Raw genomic sequence first — 20304 nt, 5'->3', positions numbered from 1 at the left:
GGGTACCAAACTTCTCATCAGTACCGCTTATCACCCGCAAACGGATGGTCAATCCGAGAGGACCATTCAGACCCTCGAGGATATGTTTCGAGCTTGCGTTATCGATTTTGGGGGTAGTTGGGATTGTCATTTACCGTTGGTCAAATTTTCTTATAATAACAGTTTCCACACCACGATTGGGATGCCACCGTTTGAGATGTTGTATGGTAGGAGGTGTAGGACTTCGGTCTGTTGAGGTTCCATTGGTTAGAAACAGTTGGGTAGTTTGGAGGTGGTTGAGGCTACGACTGAGAAGCTCGATAAGATTAAGGCATTTATGAAGGCCGCTCAGGATCGTCAAAAGTCCTATGCGGATAAAAGGCGAAGACCTATTGTGTTTGAGGCTAGGGATCGGGTTATGTTGAAAGTTTCTCCTTGGAAGGGTATTATTCGTTTTCGTAAGAGGGGGAAGCTTAGTCCGAGGTTCATTGGTCCCGTATAGACTGGATTTGCCCGATGAGCTCGCGAGGTTTCATCCTACGTTCCACATGTCTCATTTGAGGAAATGTTTGGCAGACGAGGAGGCTCATGTGCCTCTGGTAGATATTGAACTCGATAGTAAACTGAACTACGTTGAAGAACCTATCGCAATTCTTTACCGTCAGGAAAGGCGTTTGAGGAATAAAGTGGTTAGGCAGGTAAAGGTGTAGCAGAGGCACCGTAGGGGTTCCAAGGCTACATGGGAGAACGAAGACGAGATGATGAAACTCTACACGCAGTTCTTCCTGTCGCATCGGGATTCGGGGATGAATCCCATTGTAAGGGGGGTGGACTTGTAACGCCCGTTAATTTCCGGTTCAAGAATTTAAAGTTTGTAAAGTATGTATATTTCTAGGGAGTTATCCGGCGTTCTTCGATGTCCTTATCATTTTTCCGGTACGTTAAATTCGTTTAACTTTCCACTCAAGTTGCTTCACACTTCATACATGAGGGACTAGAGTGTACTTATTGTTTTATAACATAAACTAAACCATAGCCCCTCTCCTAGGTTCGATCGGCAGCAAGCAAAGCCTCCCACCCTCTTTTTTCTTTTGTGCAGCCAAGATTAAGGTCTAAAACTTCAATTGAAGGTTAGTTCTATGTTTCCCCAAGTCTTTTACACCTTATTGGTCATTATATCTCGCGTATTGATCGATAAACGGCTTGTTCTAGGCTAACCAAGTGGATGTCCAATTGAGCAATTCCGGGACTGTTTTGGTGAAGGTTTTTGCACCAACATCTTCCTAGGTATGTCTAGTAGAACATACTTTAAAATTATGCACATTGGTGTTCGTTTGATTGGTCAACTAGTTGTACTTTGAAAGATAGTTTTCGGTTGGCTAGAATGGTAGATTGTTGCGTTTAACGCGAGGGTTGAGGTAATTAACGACCAATTCAGTTCAGGTGACCTCGGTTTGGTGTACGGGATGTTGGAAAGTTGTTTATATAGGTAATGGGGCTGAATTGGTTGTCGGTTACTCAAATGGGTCGGTAAAACGCGTATTCGCGTTTATTGAATAGTTAGTGAGTTGTACTTGTGAATTACCGACCCATTCGACTCGTCTAGCGTCGTGTGGACTCGTTGGCTGTGAAATTATCATAATGGGTCCACACGGGGCTGAGTTAGATGTTAATCTCCTAAAAACCTCTTAAAGGCGCGTGTTAGTATCACCAAGTGCTTCCGGGGGTAAATTGGGGATTCTTTATTCCCGGGAGTATCTAAGGGTCGTGTTGGTAAATGTAAAGCCCCGGGGGCTGTTATGATTGAGTTTGATGAGGTCGAGGCTTTAGGTAACTCTAACCATGTTAGAACGTCTCGTAGGATAAACGAGTCCGTTCGATGTCGTTAGTAATGATTGTATGTAAACCGACAGGCGTTTGAGTTGTGGGGATACATAGGGGTTCTCTAGCTCGTGGTGAACTCGTGGCTTGTGTCAGGTGAGTTTATGATGCCCCTTTTTACTCTTTTAAGTTTTTGGGCTAGCATGCACACCTAAGTTATTTTGCTTGATGATCTGTTTAAATTATTTTGCATAGGCTTACTTATATAGGGTAGGCCTTGGGATGATATTATTGTATGTTGTATGTATGTTTATACATGTATTATTGTATGGCCAATAATTGGCGATGTTTATTAGTCGTTATCGACTAAGGATGTTTACGTATGCCTACTTTGTGTTTGCATACGTTGGATGAGATATTACGTGTTTGGGTTGTACGTGTGCTCGACCCTGATGTTATTACTTAGATGATAATTATAGGGATATAATTATATAGATGTATACATATAAGTATGACTACTTATTATTGATGATCGCCTAACTGTTTGTATCCCGTTTTATTTTAAAATTCTTGGAATGATGATTATTATTATAGATGTCAATTATTAAAACTTGAACTCACTCAGCTCAAGCTGACTTTTTGTGCATGTTAGTGTGAGTTTCAGGTTAGGAGGAGGATGCTTTACCGCTTGGACGTGCACGAGGCTACTTGGACGGTGGAGGGCATATTTAGTCGGAAGTTTTATTAATGAACGTTGTTCTTTTAAAATTTTACAAAATACATTGAAATTTGATTTTGGGCATAATTCCCGGGTTTTGGGAACTTGTTTTAAACATTTTGATTTTCCACTGATTTATACTCTGAACTGGTTTTTGAAATGAAATCAATTGTTTGAGTTTAAGTATTTTGTAAGTTTCTTCTATGAATACCAACTGTAGGATTCCCGGGATTCGGGGTCTTACACAAACCCATTTCAATCAAGCCTCATCCATGCAACCCGTTCAACCCTAACCTACTAGAGCCATTTAAACCCAACCAAGCCCAATAGATCATCTTTATGAATATCCAACCCTCGAAGGTGCACAAGGCCAAATGTTCCAAGTCAACTTCAACTAAGGATTTAAGCTACCCGAAGACCCTTATCAATTTCAACTTTTTACTATTCATTTTTATGAATTCTTATGCTAAACTCAAATCCTCAAGACTGTCTATCTCAAGTTTAATATTCTATCATTATCTTGATGCACCTACTCTCACCGCTCGCGCGTTTATTTTATTTATGTTTCTTTTAGAGTCATCCTCATTATTCTTTAATAATATCTCTAGTCTATAATTTATGCGCAAATTTATTGCTCAATCTAGTGGCCTATAACGAATTACCACAAACATTTATTGCTTATTAAAATAAGGGGCTATGAATATGTTTATGATCATAGCTAACTAATAGAAGCCGTAAGCATTTTTATCTCAATTGAGTTTAAGTCATAATTTTTCTCATCTATCCAAAATCTATTCTTCTATAGTTTCATTATGTATTTTTAAACATTCTCATGTTTTTTTCTCGTTTCAAGATAGTTTGTTGACGTTTGTAACAACGACCTTTTACTTTGAAGTTCGTTTATTGTATTTTTGTTGATAATGTTCACATGTTTATGACGATATTTTGGTTTCCTATTTATGTATTAAGTTCACTAAAGCCCATCGGTTAGTTATTTTTCCACAAAGTTATATTTTTAATAATCGATAACTATTGTTTTTGTAACTCATACAATGGGACGGATTATGTGGACCATCCGACGATAAAGGTGACTATGGGTCGACACGTAATTACCCATATCCTCGCATGAAAATCATAAGTACATTTGATTGTGTGTTATAACTTAGAATCGAGGGTGTTTTGGACAACGGTGCAAATGTGGTATGATAAGGGCATGATGGATACGCAAATGATACATTCTATATATAAGTGCCCTTGCCATATTTTCGTTTGTAAAGTTTTCCCGATCACGCAAAGTTCTATGCTACGTTAAGTTATAAAAAAAAGAAAAGAAAAATCCCTTAAAAGTTTCTTTAACGACTTTTGTCGTAGTTTTTACTTAATTTCGGGACGAAATTTCCCAAAGTAGGGAATACTGTAGCGTTTGCTATTTTTCAACCTGAAAACCTGACCCGTTTTAAATTTTTTATTTTCATGAAAGATTATTTATTTATTTATTTATTTATTTACTTATTTATTTATTTATTTATTATTATTATTATTGATTTTTATTTGTTAAATTAAAACCTCGATTTCAACACTATATTATTATTATTATTGAAACATAAATAATTAATTTCAAGTTATTAACATTATTTTCATATGTGCAAATGCTTTAATCTATGTCATTTCATTGTATACATGTGTAATAATTAATTTGGCACGTTGAACCGGGTATATCTAGAATAATATTTTAACATGTAATATAAATCATTATGGTTATCTTAAATAATTTGTATCCCAAGTATTTTGTTTGGCGTCTTATATAAAAAGAAAAGCATCTTTCTAGTATATTCCAAACACAATTTTCTCTCATTTGCTCATTTATCTTTTCTTCCCTCCCTAAAACATTCCTCTAAGTAAATTTATAATTTATGTTCTTCATATTTTCTTTGTCCTTAGTCATGTTTTATGTGTTTGTTCTTCGTTTCCTCTTATTTTTCTTTTTATTTTTTTATAATGGTTTTAAAACCATCAAATAATCATGCCCTATGATCCCACCTAGTGAATACACCACTGTGTGTTTGGTGAACGAGACAAAAACATAAGGTTGCAAGATAATCTTTAATTGCCACACCTTAACTGTAACATCTCAGATTTTTCGTATTTGTATTCGTTTATTTTTAACCCAACTTGGGAATGATATTCGGATCTTACGAATTATTTAAATTTTGTATTTATTAGTATTTAGCTTGGATTAACATATTTTATATTCTCATAGCTTTCAAACTCATCAAACAATGCTTAGAAACTCTTAAAATCACTTAAAATAGCTAAAAATGCATTTTTGGAACTTCAAGGAATAAAACTATCAAAAATCAAAGTTTGGTAAACGTCTACCCTTCATGTAGCGCGAAGGAAGACCCTCTTTCTGGTTCACGTAGCGCAAACCAACGCTGTTCATTCAAATTTTGTTCTCGATTCTCGTTTAATGCTAAATATTTCTTAAACCGACCTAATTAACGAAACTTAAGCCCCAAGATAAGTCATATGATATTGTAACACATCCAAATTCATACCTAAGATAACAAAAATGAATTTTGAAGGTTAAAAGGCCCGATTTGTCTTTAATTACTTATTTTGTTTCCTAAACGAGTTCGTTTACCAAATAAACGAATTTATGGATTTTATTATTTAAACTAGCATAACCTAAAACCGTAAAACACCTTTGTAAATCAGCCTCCATCTTAAATTTTCATTCATATGATGTTCATGGTGATTTTCTTGAAGCATCTTCATTATACAGTTTGACTTTGGTGTTTAAGACTCATTGACTTGTCTTTTACCATCTCTCCTTTATGTTCCAGGGTAAGTTGTCTTTGTGAAAAATGTTAGTTTTTATGTAACTAACAAAAACCCTCAATCAATTTTATTGATTGACGGGGTTTAGTTTGTCAATTGCATTCCGACCCGTTTAAGGGCGAAATAGTCAAATTCTTTGACTATTCAATTACTTAATCTTCTGATCAGAATTAGCTTTCGGTCCAGAAGACTTTTATGTTTATTTTGATATTTTTAGTGTACTATCCAAAACCCAACTTTCGACTCATAGTTCGGATTCTGGTCAGTAGCAGCTCGCTTATTTACTGAAAATCTCATAACCAGCGACTATGTTCTCGGTTTTGGCTCTATTTAATTTTGTATAAGTCTAAGGTCTATTTGAGTAAGATCACTCGTCGCTTTAACTTGCTCGTTCATTATTTCTCTCGGTTTATCCGCTTAATCGTCAAGGTGGGTAATCACTCCCCTATTTTTTAGATTTTAAACCTTTTGGGGACCTTATGCGTACCTTGTGATACTTTATATATCTTATTTACATCACTTGAAAATGTTAAGTATTGTGCTGTTGATCAATTGAATGTTATATGCTATTTTCTTGCTTGTTTACTTGTTTATTTTATCGCATTCGGAGAGGTGCATCATAATCACATTATAGTATGATCATACGACTGTCATAGTAGTCATAGCCCATGTTCGTGAGGCATGGTTAACCGACACCATTATTTGTATTTATTTCCTTTTAGTAGCCATCAACCGTGTCCGTGAGTCATGGCCAAACGACACCAATTACTTGCTTTCATTTGATTGTTGATACTCATGATATTGATTTGCATATTTCATATATAGTATATTTATTATCAAAATCTGGTTATTACTTACTCAACATGTGTTGTTGACAACCCTATTTTTACGCGTATTACAAGGTGTCTATCTTGGACGGTTGAGGTTATTGAATAACCTAGTTTATTTCGCTTTTAGAATATTAAAATAAACAGAGTATTTGATTTATTCGGTTAGTTGTAAAATCTTTTAAATATTGTGTAATTGATTTGAATTTAATAAAATAATTAGATATTGTCACTAATATTGTATGTTAGTGCCTTGTGAGCTGTGAACCAACAGTTCGCGCCCGGCATTTCCGCCGTAGGTTCGGGTGTGACTTTAGCAAGGTCTTATATTCTTGAAGTTTTTGTTTTGTATAATTTATTTTGATTCAAGAACCATACGGATTTTTATGATGCATGACCAAACATATTGTATTTATTATACAAAAATTGGTTCATGATTTTCTTTATCAAAATCTATTCCAAAACATCAAAAGCATTGTTGTTTACAATGCTCAGAATTTGACAATAGAAGTGTTCGACAAAGGTTGAGAAATAAATTGGTCATAACAAATTGGAAAGATTCAAGGTCAAAGCCTATAATTAACTTTATTGAGTTATGGTTCTCAAGACTATTTATTTGTATTTTTAGTATTTCGTATGACTTCACAATCGTTATTTTAAAATTAGTGCCTAGATTTTTACCCTCTGTTAAGATCGACTATTTTAGCCTATCTCGAGTCTGAATCTGGACAAACTTTATAAAGCAAAGTTGTTCCTTACATATTAATTTAGTTTACTACTAGTTGCGTAATTTTAATATATATATATATACACACACACACATATACTATACTATTAAAACAATACATCTTTCTATAAATAACATCCATTCTTATAATTTCTTACAAATAAAATAATTCAAAATTAAAATAAATTACATTCAACTTCTAACATTTCTCCTTTATGTAGTAAATCAAAATGAATTAAAATAATCAATCTTATCGATTCGATTGGTTCCACATATACTTCACACAAATTTGTTTATATCTTATTATTGTGTTATTAAACTGTTTTTATTAGTTTTACCTTTTTTATCACGAAAGATTTATGTAAATATCCATTAACTTGATGATTACAATATAAATCCATAAGGTATGTTATTAAAATATTGTTAAATTCATTTTTTTTTTGTAATTTTTTAGTCACCCGTGTATCACAAGGGTTCTAACCTAGTGTGTATATATATATATATATATATATGATTCTTTGACCTTTATTTATCCAACACATTCTAAAAAAGCCTTAACTACTTGGATTTAGGGAATACTCATTAGGACTCACCCAAGCTTAACTAAAGACCAGATCTTTTCATTCACCAATCAAGGTGAATAATCACACTACCGTTTTCTATTTTTGTTTTGGAGACTTTATGCGTACACAACTTTATTATACAAGTATATACTCAAATACAATTCAACTATTTGCATATTATGATATTACTTGATTAGTTGCAAAATGTTATATGACTTTGTGTTTACAATTTTTATAATTGGTTGGTATTTCATCCTCATCCCCATTATCATCCTCATAGTATGATCATACGCTATCTGAGTAAACATGTCCGAATCTAGTGGCATGTTGAAAAGGCACTTTTATTTTATGTTGTGCTAGTTAGTGTAATACACATTATCGCAAGGAATTGTCATTTTTATCATTATATATATATATATATATCTCAAAACTTTTGATTACTTGCTCAACATTATTGTTGACAAAATATATCTATTTGTACACATATTGCATGTAGCTACATGGATAATTGAAGATGCAAAACATTAGTTATACCTTAGGTTTAATAAAATAAAGCACAATTTATATGTATTAGTTAATGTAATAGTTTTGGGATGATTTTGATTTGTGAAACTCTTGTGTACAATGATTGTAATAAATAAATTAGATATTGACACTTTATATTTATTTTAGTGTCTTTGAGCTATGATACAAATTATGTCGTGCCCCGGCATGTTCCGACGTTAGGTTGTGGTGTAACAGCAACTGTCAAGTAGTTTCCTCATAAATCTATTATTGAGAGCAATATTTGAATATGTGGTCTCAATCATCCCTAGTATACTAATTAAAGTAGTGAACCTTTCAAATTATTGAGTTGTAGTTTCCACCTTTAAGATGAAAAATGATTCATAGTGTTGTGTCAGATGTAAGAATAAATATACGGATACGTATATTTATATATGGCCATCATTATCATTTATATAATAATAGACAAAATAATTAAATTATATCTTATTATTATATTAGCTAGGTAATTGTTGATGGAAACCATATTACCATTTCTTGCTAATCAAGGGTTTCCCCTTGGGTGTACATAAATATATGGAGAAACTTATTAATATCATAGTAACATAAACCGTAAAACCTCACATAAGAATTTCGTGACCCCTTTTCTCTCCATATTTTCGGTTTCTCAAGAACCATAATCCCCATCACCAATATACATCCTAAAGGGGAACTCGAAAAAGCTGACTATCATGTTGTCTGCATCCTAAAGGGGAACTCGAAAAAGCTGACTATCATGTTGTCTGGAGCATTCTCACCAGCCGTGGATACTCTCTTTGTTGTAACAGGTATGTTTTAGTTATAGGTTTATCATAATATTCATGTTTTCCATTACCAACGTGTAGAATTGATCACATGTGGCATCAGAGCTAGGTTGGTTAATCAGTTCTTTATGTTTTCCCTAAATCTGGATCTAAACCGAAAGACATGGACTAAAATCTGATAAACCCTAATTCTTCTTTTTATTATCGTTAAATTTTTTAACTTATTGAAATCTGGTTGTATATAAACTGTTTAAAAATCGTATAACCAATTTCACATTAAAAACCTGTTAAAAACATTATGGTTTTTCGGTGGTGTTCTTCGTGTTCGTCATGGGTTTTTCGAAAATATTACGTATTTTGGTTAAAATTCAGATTATGATTGTGTTTTTCCTAAAATAATTTAATAAACAAATATCCAAAGATTTTTTAAATTTTGAATAATTATTAAGAATATAAATTTCAAAATTAAACAAATCTTGGAGATAAATTAATCTCTAAGAATTTGGACCAAAATATTATTACGTTAAATATTTTGGATTTTAGTGCTTACCAAAATCTTGGTCAAACCAAGATCTCCTAACACCGAAATCTCATTAAAACCGAGAACTAATTAAAAACCGAAAACCAAATAAAAACCGAAAACTCAAGTGTTAACCAAGAACTCATAATTTCGAGATCTCATACAACCGAAAACACGAAAAAAAATTTCGGGGCTCCCAAAGGTAACAGTTGGTTTGCTATTAATTAATTAGTGTTTTGTAAGACACTTAAAATATAAATATATATTAATTAATTTTATAAAACATAGAAAGGCTTAAACTTGAATAAATTGTTGATGTAAACTTCTGCCCAAAGGTGATGCATTACATCTAACATATCATTCAAGTCTTAATAAAAGTTGTGTTAGTTTAGCCTAACATGATTTAAATGTATTGTTTATGCCCAAAGGTGATGTGTTACCTTTAAATCAAGCAAAACTAACTAGTGCATAATTAAAATGATTGTTTCACTTCTGTCCAAAGGTGATGTGTTACAATTGTTTTGCACATATACTTAAATAAAATTTGATTCTGCCCAAATGTGATTTATTTTTTTTATTTAAGTAGAACTTTTATTTATAGTCTATTAGTTTTATGTTAATAATAGACATATCACATCTTCAATAAAATATAATGATCCTCACATTAATGATCCTTCATTAATCTAATGATTATAAATTTTAATCTGTATTGTTTTAATATCCCATAACATTACTCACTATAATTTTCTTCTATAAATAACTATCTCATCTAAATCATCCACTCTAATATTAAAACATTATATAAGTTTTACATCATAAAGAGTTTCAATAACATTTAGCTCTTCTCAGTTTTAATTATCCCTTAAGACATGATGTGACTATCCTACTGCTCTTTCTAATAACAATCATTATATTAAAAACTAGAGCATAACAAATGAGATGAGTCAATCATAATGTCTCTTATGATAATAATAATCAAGAACTTATTTAAATAAATGTTATCACTAGAGTTATTCTAGATTTAGTTTTTCCTAAGACTAATCAAAATAACTCCTAAGATTCATGCACTCCATAAAAACTTTAACTATAAGGTTAAATGGAATTACTGAATACATCATAATGTATAATATCATGACCCATAATATTAAGGGCTCACACATAAAAATAAGTACAATTTTCTAGTACATTACATGCTAAATTTTCAATAGTACAATTTGACTATAACACTCAGAAGTACCAAAGAAAAATGAATGTATTGATCAGCAACAAATGTACAAGAAAAGAAATGTCTGGCACTAGAAATAAGATGTTATTCAATTGACTACCACTAAAACCTAAAAGAGGATAATTATAAGGTTCATAGACAAAATACAAGTATTACTTCCAGCTTTAAGTTATTTAAGGAGAAATCTCATTGCAAAAATATGTAATTAGATTAGGCATAAACAACAAGACTATCCATAATTCAAAAGAACAACTAGCTAAAATTGATAGTTGTATATTAATGATATTTAAATCTGCTAATCCTAATATTCTCATTAACACATGATTGGTTGAGTCTAGTTCTTTATGTTTACCTGATATCAACAAATAACTAACATGAGTGTTAGTGACAAATTTAAATGTTAAGGTTACTAGAACCATAATATATTGTCTTCTAATTACGTTTTATGATACCTTAAATATTCTGGATATTAATCAGATTTTAGTATCAATACTTGAGCTAAATTATGACAGCTACAAGGTTTGCATAACCAATATAAAGTCACTCTTACCTTAAACTCTCATATTATTTGTTATCAACATCTGGATTGAAACATTTATAAAATAGAACTAGATGATACTATATACTTTCACAACTTTTGTTATCATGCAAATAAAAATTTAACAAAAGACAAATGGGACCTATAAAATTCATCCATTAAAACCAAATTTCATGAGAAATCATGACATGGTTGATGAGGGTGATTTTTTTCATATAATCTCATTCTAAGTAATTTTAAATCATGTGTTTGATGCCCTAAACATTACTTGGCTTAAGAAATAAGTATGGGTCCACCGGAAGTTATATATTTCACTTACATTCATGGAACTTATTCAAACAGAAATATTTAGACATAATTAATTTATTATTAATAGACTATCTACTTGTATATCATATGTGTTCTATGTTCCATGGTCTTAAAAAGATCCATTCATATATACTTAATATGATTTCTACTAAATGTGTCCTTAAGTTTCTTATGACATATGGGCGTTAAGGAAATCAAATCAGGTCTAACGTATGTATGACAAATTCCGACATCACATATATTATTGAAACTTCTCATGTAGTTTTCCTAGAGATATCGAAGATCAGTGGGAGCCTTAAGTGTCTTAATCATAACTTGCAAAATTTGCAAGAGGTGGGGAGTGAAAACTTGATATCATCTCAATTTACACCTCTTGTATAAGACACTGCTCTATCGTAACACTGTTCCATCAAATTTATCTCCTTAGAATTTAATACTACTCTTACAAAAGTTTCATTATTTCTTAAATGTGGGCATATAGATTTCTTTCTAAACTAATCCTCACCAAGAGAAACTATAACAACTTACATTATTAACTTGTTTCTCTATTAGAATTTATTGGTCTTTAAATATTGACCTTAAGCATGCCAATTTCCTAAAGGTTTCTAAGGTTAGTGGGAGCAGTAAAATTCCTTATAATGACTTGTCAGAAGTACAAGAGGTGGGGGGAAAAGAGTCATTTAATTTTACTCCGAATTTAACTTCTATTACACCTCTTCTACACCAAACTGCACCAACTCTTACACACTTAGAATCCCGAAAATGATAGCAACCTAAACAAGAGCTAATCCATAAAACTGAAAATTCTAATAAACCCAATAATTAACTCAGGAGGTCATCTAGGTTTTAAAAACCTACTGATTTTGATGATTATATAGCCTCCTTAACTAAAGTTGAAATGAATGTTGGAAAGTTTACTGATTCTACCTCTTCTAATTAAACCATTAATATAAATCAATCTTTTGAATGGAATAAAGCTATTATTAGCAATCTAAATTAAATTCTATAAGTCAGAATAACATTTAGGATTTGGTTGAATCACCTAACAGTACTGTTCATAACTAAACTAAATCCTAATACAAATGTTAAAACATTAAGAAGCACGATTGATTGTTAAAGGTTAAATTCAAGAGGAAATAAATCATCAAAGAATCTTCTTACCTATATTACCAAACATTTCTTTGAGAATCATCATTGCTCAAGTAACTTATAATATTTAAGAGCTACATAACATGAGCATTTAAAACAACTTTCCTTAACAACTGACTTGCATATTTACATGTTCGTAAATCAACTTGAATGGTCTAAACTGAAGGTCTAAGAACACTTACTGTGTAAGTCAATAAAATCCATGAATGGTAAATGCAAATATCAAAATGTGATGAAATTATTTATACAATTATTTTCATCAAGAACCAAGTGGATTAATATACCTACTTCAAGATGAGTGGGAGAAACTAAAACAAACTTGTTCTTGTATAGATGACATTCTTTTGACAAGTGTATGTTACATAAGTCAAAGCATTGTTCGTACATACTTTGATATGATAGATCTCATAGATATCCCTTACGTAATAGATATCATAACATTATGAGATAAACCCAAAGGTACGTTAGTCTTGTTCCATAATTTTACTCTAAATGGTTCCTTACACATGTAACAAACAATATTGCTCTCCTTTATAGGGTAATAGGGTCATTGAGATTATTTCCTTGTGCTTCATTAATTAGAAGTGTTATGTAGTTCAAGTCTATACTCATTCAGATATTACTTAAATTGCAACACACTAGATATGTCTAGGTTAATGTGAAACATCTAAAAGAGTATTAAAGTATCTTTAAAGAAAACGAAAGACTATATTTTAAAAGAAGAAGTGAGAATTCAAAACGGTTGATTACTCTAAATTTTGTTACACTTAAAGATAATATAATGTAATTTTCGGGATATATTCTTATGTCAACAGATAAATCTATCTGATGGAGGAGTCATAATGAACTGATAACAACAATCTAAGTTATAATTGCATAATATGTTGATTAATCACAACACAATTGTCAATAAATGTTGATGAAAATTTATCATTGGACTCATAAGTTTATTAACTCCATATAAATTATATATTGAAGACTTATTGTGATAAAGTCAGCTACCATGTTTTCTCAAACAATAGCAGTTCGAGAGGTGCTGCATTAAATTTTGATATGAAATAAATTATTTGTTTATGAACGAATTGAGGAAACTAAATTCTCATATCGAATACATTCATGATATGCTTAAGGATCCTATAACTAAAGGTCTATTACCCATAAGTCTTATGAAAACACTTATAATAAAGACGGGATTATTTATGACCATGTATAATAGTATATCGTTATATGAATGACTAATTTTAATTGACTAATATTAATTTTCCTCAACATTTTTGATTTTGTACGTCTTTTAATATGTTCTACATGCGTAATGACATATAGTCAAATTAGTATACAAATCAAATATTCTGAAGGGCTTACTTGAAAATTTTGATCATAACTACTTAGGTTTTAAATAAGGACTGCAGTATGATTAAAGGGGGTCTTGAGCTGATGTTCAATTCAATGACTGTATTTCTCTGCTCCAGTTTGAGTTTAAAGCTAAAATGAGTGTTAAAATCTGCAGACTAATCTAACGCTCATAATAAATGATTATTCAGCCAAGTGGGAGAATGTAAGAATAAATATACAGATGTGTATATTTATATATGGCCATCATTATAATTTATATAATAATATTTCAAAATAATTAAACTATACCTTATTATTATATTAGCTAGGTAATTGTTAATGGACCATATTACCCTTTCTTGCTAATCAAAGGTTTCCCCTTAGGTGTATATAAATATATGGAGAAACTTATTAACATCATAATAACATAAACCTTAAAACCTCACATAAGAATTTCGTGACCCCTTTTCTCTCCTTCTAAAGAAATAATCCCCATCACTAATATACATTCTAAAGGGGAACTCGACAAAGCTGACTATCATGTCGTCTGGAGCATTCTCATCAGTCGTGGCTACTCTCTCTGCTGTAACAGGTATGTTTTAGTTATAGGTTTATCATAATATTCATGTTTTTCATTACCAACGTGAAGAACTGATCAACATCAGAATATCCAGGGTATTCTCGAGTACCTCAGGTATTCCAACGAATTGTTTTTTCAATGCATCCCATAACTCTTTTGTAGTCTTACAATGGCGCAAACCAGCAAAAACTTTATTTGAATTTGTCATAGTAAGCATTGCATGAGCTCTACAATCCAATTCAAATTTCTGATAATCTTGTTCTGACTAATTTTTAGGATCCCTTTTAATTTGTTTGTTGCCGTCTTTTGGATCAATAGTCTCCAGAACATGTGGTCCAAAAACAATCAACCTCCAAAACCTATATTTTGGTTGGAAAGATGGTGCAACATTCGTTGCTTCCATATGTTGTACGAGCCTTGCACAATCATAGGTGGCCTTGAAAGGGATTCAGTGTTGTGAGAATCATGCATAACCGACATGATTTCACATTAATTTATAACATAGAGAAAATTCGGAAACCAAAGTATGAACTGGGTTTTTTTATGAACCAAGAGTTCCTATCTGTGGGATTGAATATACAAACTATATAAAACAAAAGGTTACAAAAATAATAAACAACTCAAGCATATATTAAACGTTTTAAATGAAAATATATTGGCATTGAACATGTGTCCTAAAAGAGCTCAATTATTCACTAAAAGAAGACAAGTAAGATAGGTTATGTCACTCATATTCTCTCTAGTGAATTATTGACCACACCATGCATACCAGATTTTGGATATAAATGCATGGGACCTTATGCCTTCTTCCACATTCAAATCAAACAGTTTAGATCAAAAGAAGTGAAAAGCTAATAAGGTATGGATCATTTAAATAATTAGCCAAATTCAAGTAATATTTATGTTATGTTATGTTCTGAAATTCATACTAAATTTAAGTTGTCACCCAACAGCACTTAATAATCAGTGGTCCCATCTCTCTTTGATAAAGTATGGCAGTAGTCCTACAAAACGTGAGCATTCCGTACAGGCAAGGAGTGGGAATCATTCGGGTAGGAACTTGGGGAAGACAAAGCTACTGGTCTTTTGAACTTAAGCAAGGTGAGAAGCTGAAAAAAATAACCATTGATCATGGTGATGATGTCATATACTCTCTCATATTCACCACTGAAGCCGGAGGCGTACTGAACGCTTCGAAAAATTTGGTGGTTCAACGGTAGACAAATAGTATCCGAGGTACGTTAAATTTTTTTTTTTTTTTTTGCGAGAAACTATCTTTTTGCGAAAACAAAGAGAAAAGAATTGTTGGTTATCAAGAAGCATACACACAAAGAGAAATCAAATAGGAACAAATTAAGAACAAAGTAATGAACACAAATTGCACTTTTGTAAACTAAATATACACATGCTAACATAATTGTCCTTCAACTGGCTATATATAAAAGTTGTGAAACGGCGCGATGGAGAAGACGCAACTATAAACGTAATGACCGAATATATTGACCGATTACTGATTAATACGTACCTTTAGTTAAAATGTGACATTAATACTAATACTAAATAGTTATCCGATGTCTTTTATGATTCAAATTCAACCAAAAAATCAGGCATTATTTAATTTTAAATACTAAAAATGTGAAAAAGCAATGTTTATTCATCTATATTAGCACTAGATTTTATCCCCCGTATTACGGGGATTGTTTTACATTTTTCGTTTTTAATATTTATATATGTATATTTAGATTTTAATTTTCTTTGTTGCAAGAAAGTTAATAATATACTTAGGATTTGATGATGAAAGGGTTTCATAAATAAATGATATATTATAGCCCGTTTAAAAGCAATCTGGATTTGGTGACCCATGACCCGCTTATGTTTTTTACTATAAAATTGTTTATTAATTATAAATAATGTCTTTTTTTTAAATTGAATATTAAATTTTAGTATATCCCTAGTTTATAGGATTTTCATATCAAATAATTGGTAAGATTAATTTTTAATTTAATGAGATGTTATAACCCGTTTAAGAGTCTCCTGGTTTTGGTAACCCATACCCATGAATTTGGGTTAAATCAATGAGATGCCTCCATTTAAAAAATCAAATAATCTGGTGGCTTCCATAAAAAAAGGGGAACGACCACATCGCGACACATAGGATTTTAGGATTTTCGTTTATATATATTATAGATTCTAAAAGCATACATAAATAGGTTATATGTAACATATAAACAAATAAGTTTATGTTTTTCTATTTAGAGTAAAGTGTCATTTTCATCCTTATGGTTTGGCAAATAATGCGACTTTAGTCCAAAAAATTAATTTTTGGCATATGGACCCTCCACGTTTCTCAATTCTTGCCAATTACATCCAAATCACTAACCTTGTTAAATTTAATCGTTAAGTCAGGGGTAGACATATCTTTTCACTATTTCTTTATTATATGAGTAAAGTGCCAAAATCGTCCCTAAGGTTTGGTCATATTTGCGAATTTCGTTCAATTTTTTTTTTCACAAGTAGACCCTCAATTTTTCCCAACCGTTGCCAATTTCGTCAAAATTGTTATCTCAATCTAAATTCAACGTTAGCTTATGGGTATTACTGTCCTTTTACATGTTTGTTTACATTATTGTTATTATTATGTGTTTGTTTGATGACATATCATTTCACGATTCCTATGTTTGAATCCATATATTATCCGTTTGTTTATTCTTCTTTATTTTTAGTCATGTAAGGGGTTTAGCTCAGCGTAATAATAATAACAATGTAAATAAATATGTAAAAAGACAGTAACACCCCTGAGTTAACGTTAAATTTAGACCGAGTTAACAAATTGGACGAATATGACAACAATTGGGAAACATTGAGGGTCTAATTGCGAAAAAAAATATTTTTGGACGAAATTACCAAATGTGACCAAACTTCAGGGACGATTTTGGCACTGTACTCATGTAATAATAAAAGAGTGAAAAGAAATGTCTACGCCTAAGTTAACGATTCAATTTAACGGAGTTAGCGATTTGGATGTAATTGGCAAGAATTGGGAAACGTGGAGGGTCCATATGCAAAAAATAAACTTTTTGGACTAAATTCGCATTATTTGTCAAACCACAAGGACGAAAATGGCACTTTACTCTTCTATATATAACATAGACATTATATAAATTACGAACTTTGGTGTCACTAAATGCCGATTGGGCCACTTGGCGGCACCGTATTTGTAGTTGAATTTTGTTTTTTTTTGTTTTTTTTTCTTATTTTAGTTCCGTTACTGTGACAAATATAACAGAAACCGAACAAATTCGCGTAGACTCACTGTATTTTGTTTTAATTTCGGTTCGTAACCAATGTGATGGAAATCGGTCGAATTTGCGTAGACTTACCGTCTCAACTTCCGGAATTGGCAATGCTCGGATCTTCTCAACGCCCGAGTCTTTCTGGCTGACACTACTCAATTGATCCACCTTAAATTTTATATGTTTTTATTTTATCTTTGGTTTTAAGTTCCGGTATCATAACGCATTTAACCGAAACCAACTAAATTTATGTCGACTTACCGGCTCAACGCCTGGGACCGACAACGTTTGGGTATATCATCGCCTGGGTTAAAACTAGTTTGTATATTAAAAGTAAAAGTATTATAAAAATATTAACCATAGATAGAAAAATTAAACAATTTATGTTTTTTTCTTTTTGTTCTAGCAATAATTTAGTCTTGTATAATGAACTCTCCCAACAAACATATACTTAAACTTTAACAAACATGATCTTCTCGCAATAATTGATCAGGTCCCGTTTGACTCGGATGAGGAACTAGTTGGAATTAAGACTTCACGTAGTAGTGTAACATTTTGGCTCTAAAATGATGAGGTGGCTGCCTAAATTAATGCCAAAACCATTACGGATGATAATAATATTGGCTATATAGAATTTTCCGCCATACCCTTAACCGGCGTTAGGGGCTTAATACAATTAATATATTACGACCGTTGGTAGGAATAAAAAATTCCTTGGTTGAAACCTGAAAATAATTTGCAAAAGTTGAATTACAATTTTGTACAGAGGAAATAAAATTTTAAGTTCAAGAATGTTTGAATTCCAAAATCTTCTATTAGTTAAGACTTATCTTATTTTGAAAATCAAATAAAGAAATAAATTAAATTACAATTTTTAGACTATATAAACCAACAATTTTAACTATTTTTATCACACTAAAAACAACTCTATATTCGATTATTCTCTATATTTCTCTTGCAATCTTGAACACGAACAACCAAAACATCCCCGCAATGAACGCTTTTGACCCAAACAAAAGGAAACATACACAACGTGAATGAGCCTAGCAACCCGTACTAGTTCAATGCAAACACGGACGAAATCGTGTACCAATCTCTATCCGTAACCCCATAACCGAGACCTTTACCCATTACCCCACAACCAGGACCCGAGTTCTTCTTCTCTTCTCAATGCATACTTAAGACCAAACTGCAGCCAAGACTCTACACTCATCTCAATCGATGCCTGAGACCCAACCACAACCTTAACCTCAACACACATTACCAACCTCTTCCAAGAGAAAGCTTAGGAAAAAACAAGTCGTGACGATTGAAAAACGTGTCGAAAGGTGGACTGGTGACGAAGAATTCACGTTAGCCCGGGCTTGGCTCGGCATATCTAATGGTCCGATTATAAGAAACTACTTTTAGAAGGTTTTATAATTTTTAGTATATTATTTTCATGTTTATTTATACATAGGGAATGCTCAAAAAACTAAGTTTTGGGCTTTTTTATTTATTTATTCCAAGTTTGATTTGTTTTTTTTATTTCAAGTATCATTTGTTTTTTTGTCTTCTTATTTCAAGCATCGTTTTATATTTATTTGTACATGTAACTTTTATTTTATTAAAATGTTCTAGCGTTTTACTGTGTGGTTTTATTATTTACTTTATTATGTTTATGTTTATCAAAATATAAATTATTAAGTATATAAAAAATGATTAAGTAATAATTGCAACTAGTTAAAACCACTACACTTGATTTAAAAGAAATTTTGGTAAATTCATTTTTGCTTACATGACACCTAGGTGTCATTTTAACTAAACAATTATCTAAAACCACTACACATAGTCTAAAGGAACCACCGGTACTAAAGATTATATTACAGTAATTTCATCGGTATCTTTAGAAACGAACAAGACCACCCATGGACCTTTTGGTGGAACAACCGATTCTGTGTTCACCTTACCTTGGGACAGTGGCTCATTAGTTGGATTTTATGGCCTTGCTGGCTATTATATTGATAGCATTGGTGTCTATTTGAAAGCCCATGAGGACATCATGAGCATCGGAACATGGGGAAAAAATCCTCATTTGGGAAGTCCTCAAAATAAATGGTCTTTCCAAGTTGAAAAAAATCATCATTTGAAGAATATAACTATTGATCATGGCGATCTCATATACTCTCTAATATTCACCACAGTATATGGAGACATAGCATACACTTCTGATAAGATCGGTGGTTGGGGTCGTGATCCTATGGAGGATGGAGATGAAATTTCAGAGGTAAGCATTTCCTTATTAGAACAAACATTAATATATACTTATAGTAAAGTTTCTTTATTTGGATTGTTTACTTTAATTTAATGTGATCGATCTTTTATGTTATTTGCTGATCAGCTAGCGTTGGATTTGGATGAAGAAATTAATGCCATTAGTGGAACAGTTGCATTGTCAAGGGGAACTAAACCTGGTTTCATAATAATATCATCAATATCGTTCAGGACTAACAAAAAAACCCACGGGCCTTTTGGTACGGTAAGAGGTGACCCTTTTACCGTAGCATGGGAGGATGGCTCATTTGTAGTGGCGTAG

At 31.8% G+C, this 20304-nt stretch overlaps 1 protein-coding gene across 1 annotated transcript; it reads left to right on the top strand.

The window, feature by feature from the left end:
- Window positions 1-527: 527 nt before the first annotated feature.
- Window positions 528-20304, top strand: LOC143529404 (mannose/glucose-specific lectin-like). Its single transcript, XM_077025212.1, has 3 exons — window positions 528-677; window positions 19561-19995; window positions 20110-20304. Exons 1-3 carry the CDS (start codon window positions 528-530, stop codon window positions 20302-20304), a joined length of 780 nt encoding a protein of 259 aa, XP_076881327.1.

The sequence above is a fragment of the Bidens hawaiensis genome, unplaced genomic scaffold (assembly GCF_021521415.1).
Source record: "Bidens hawaiensis isolate Kalapana, Puna unplaced genomic scaffold, B.hawaiensis_p1.1 tig00008539_1, whole genome shotgun sequence".
Lineage (NCBI taxonomy): Eukaryota > Viridiplantae > Streptophyta > Magnoliopsida > Asterales > Asteraceae > Bidens > Bidens hawaiensis.
Note: the sequence above shows the minus strand (reverse complement) of the source record. Positions and strands in the feature narration are given on the sequence as shown.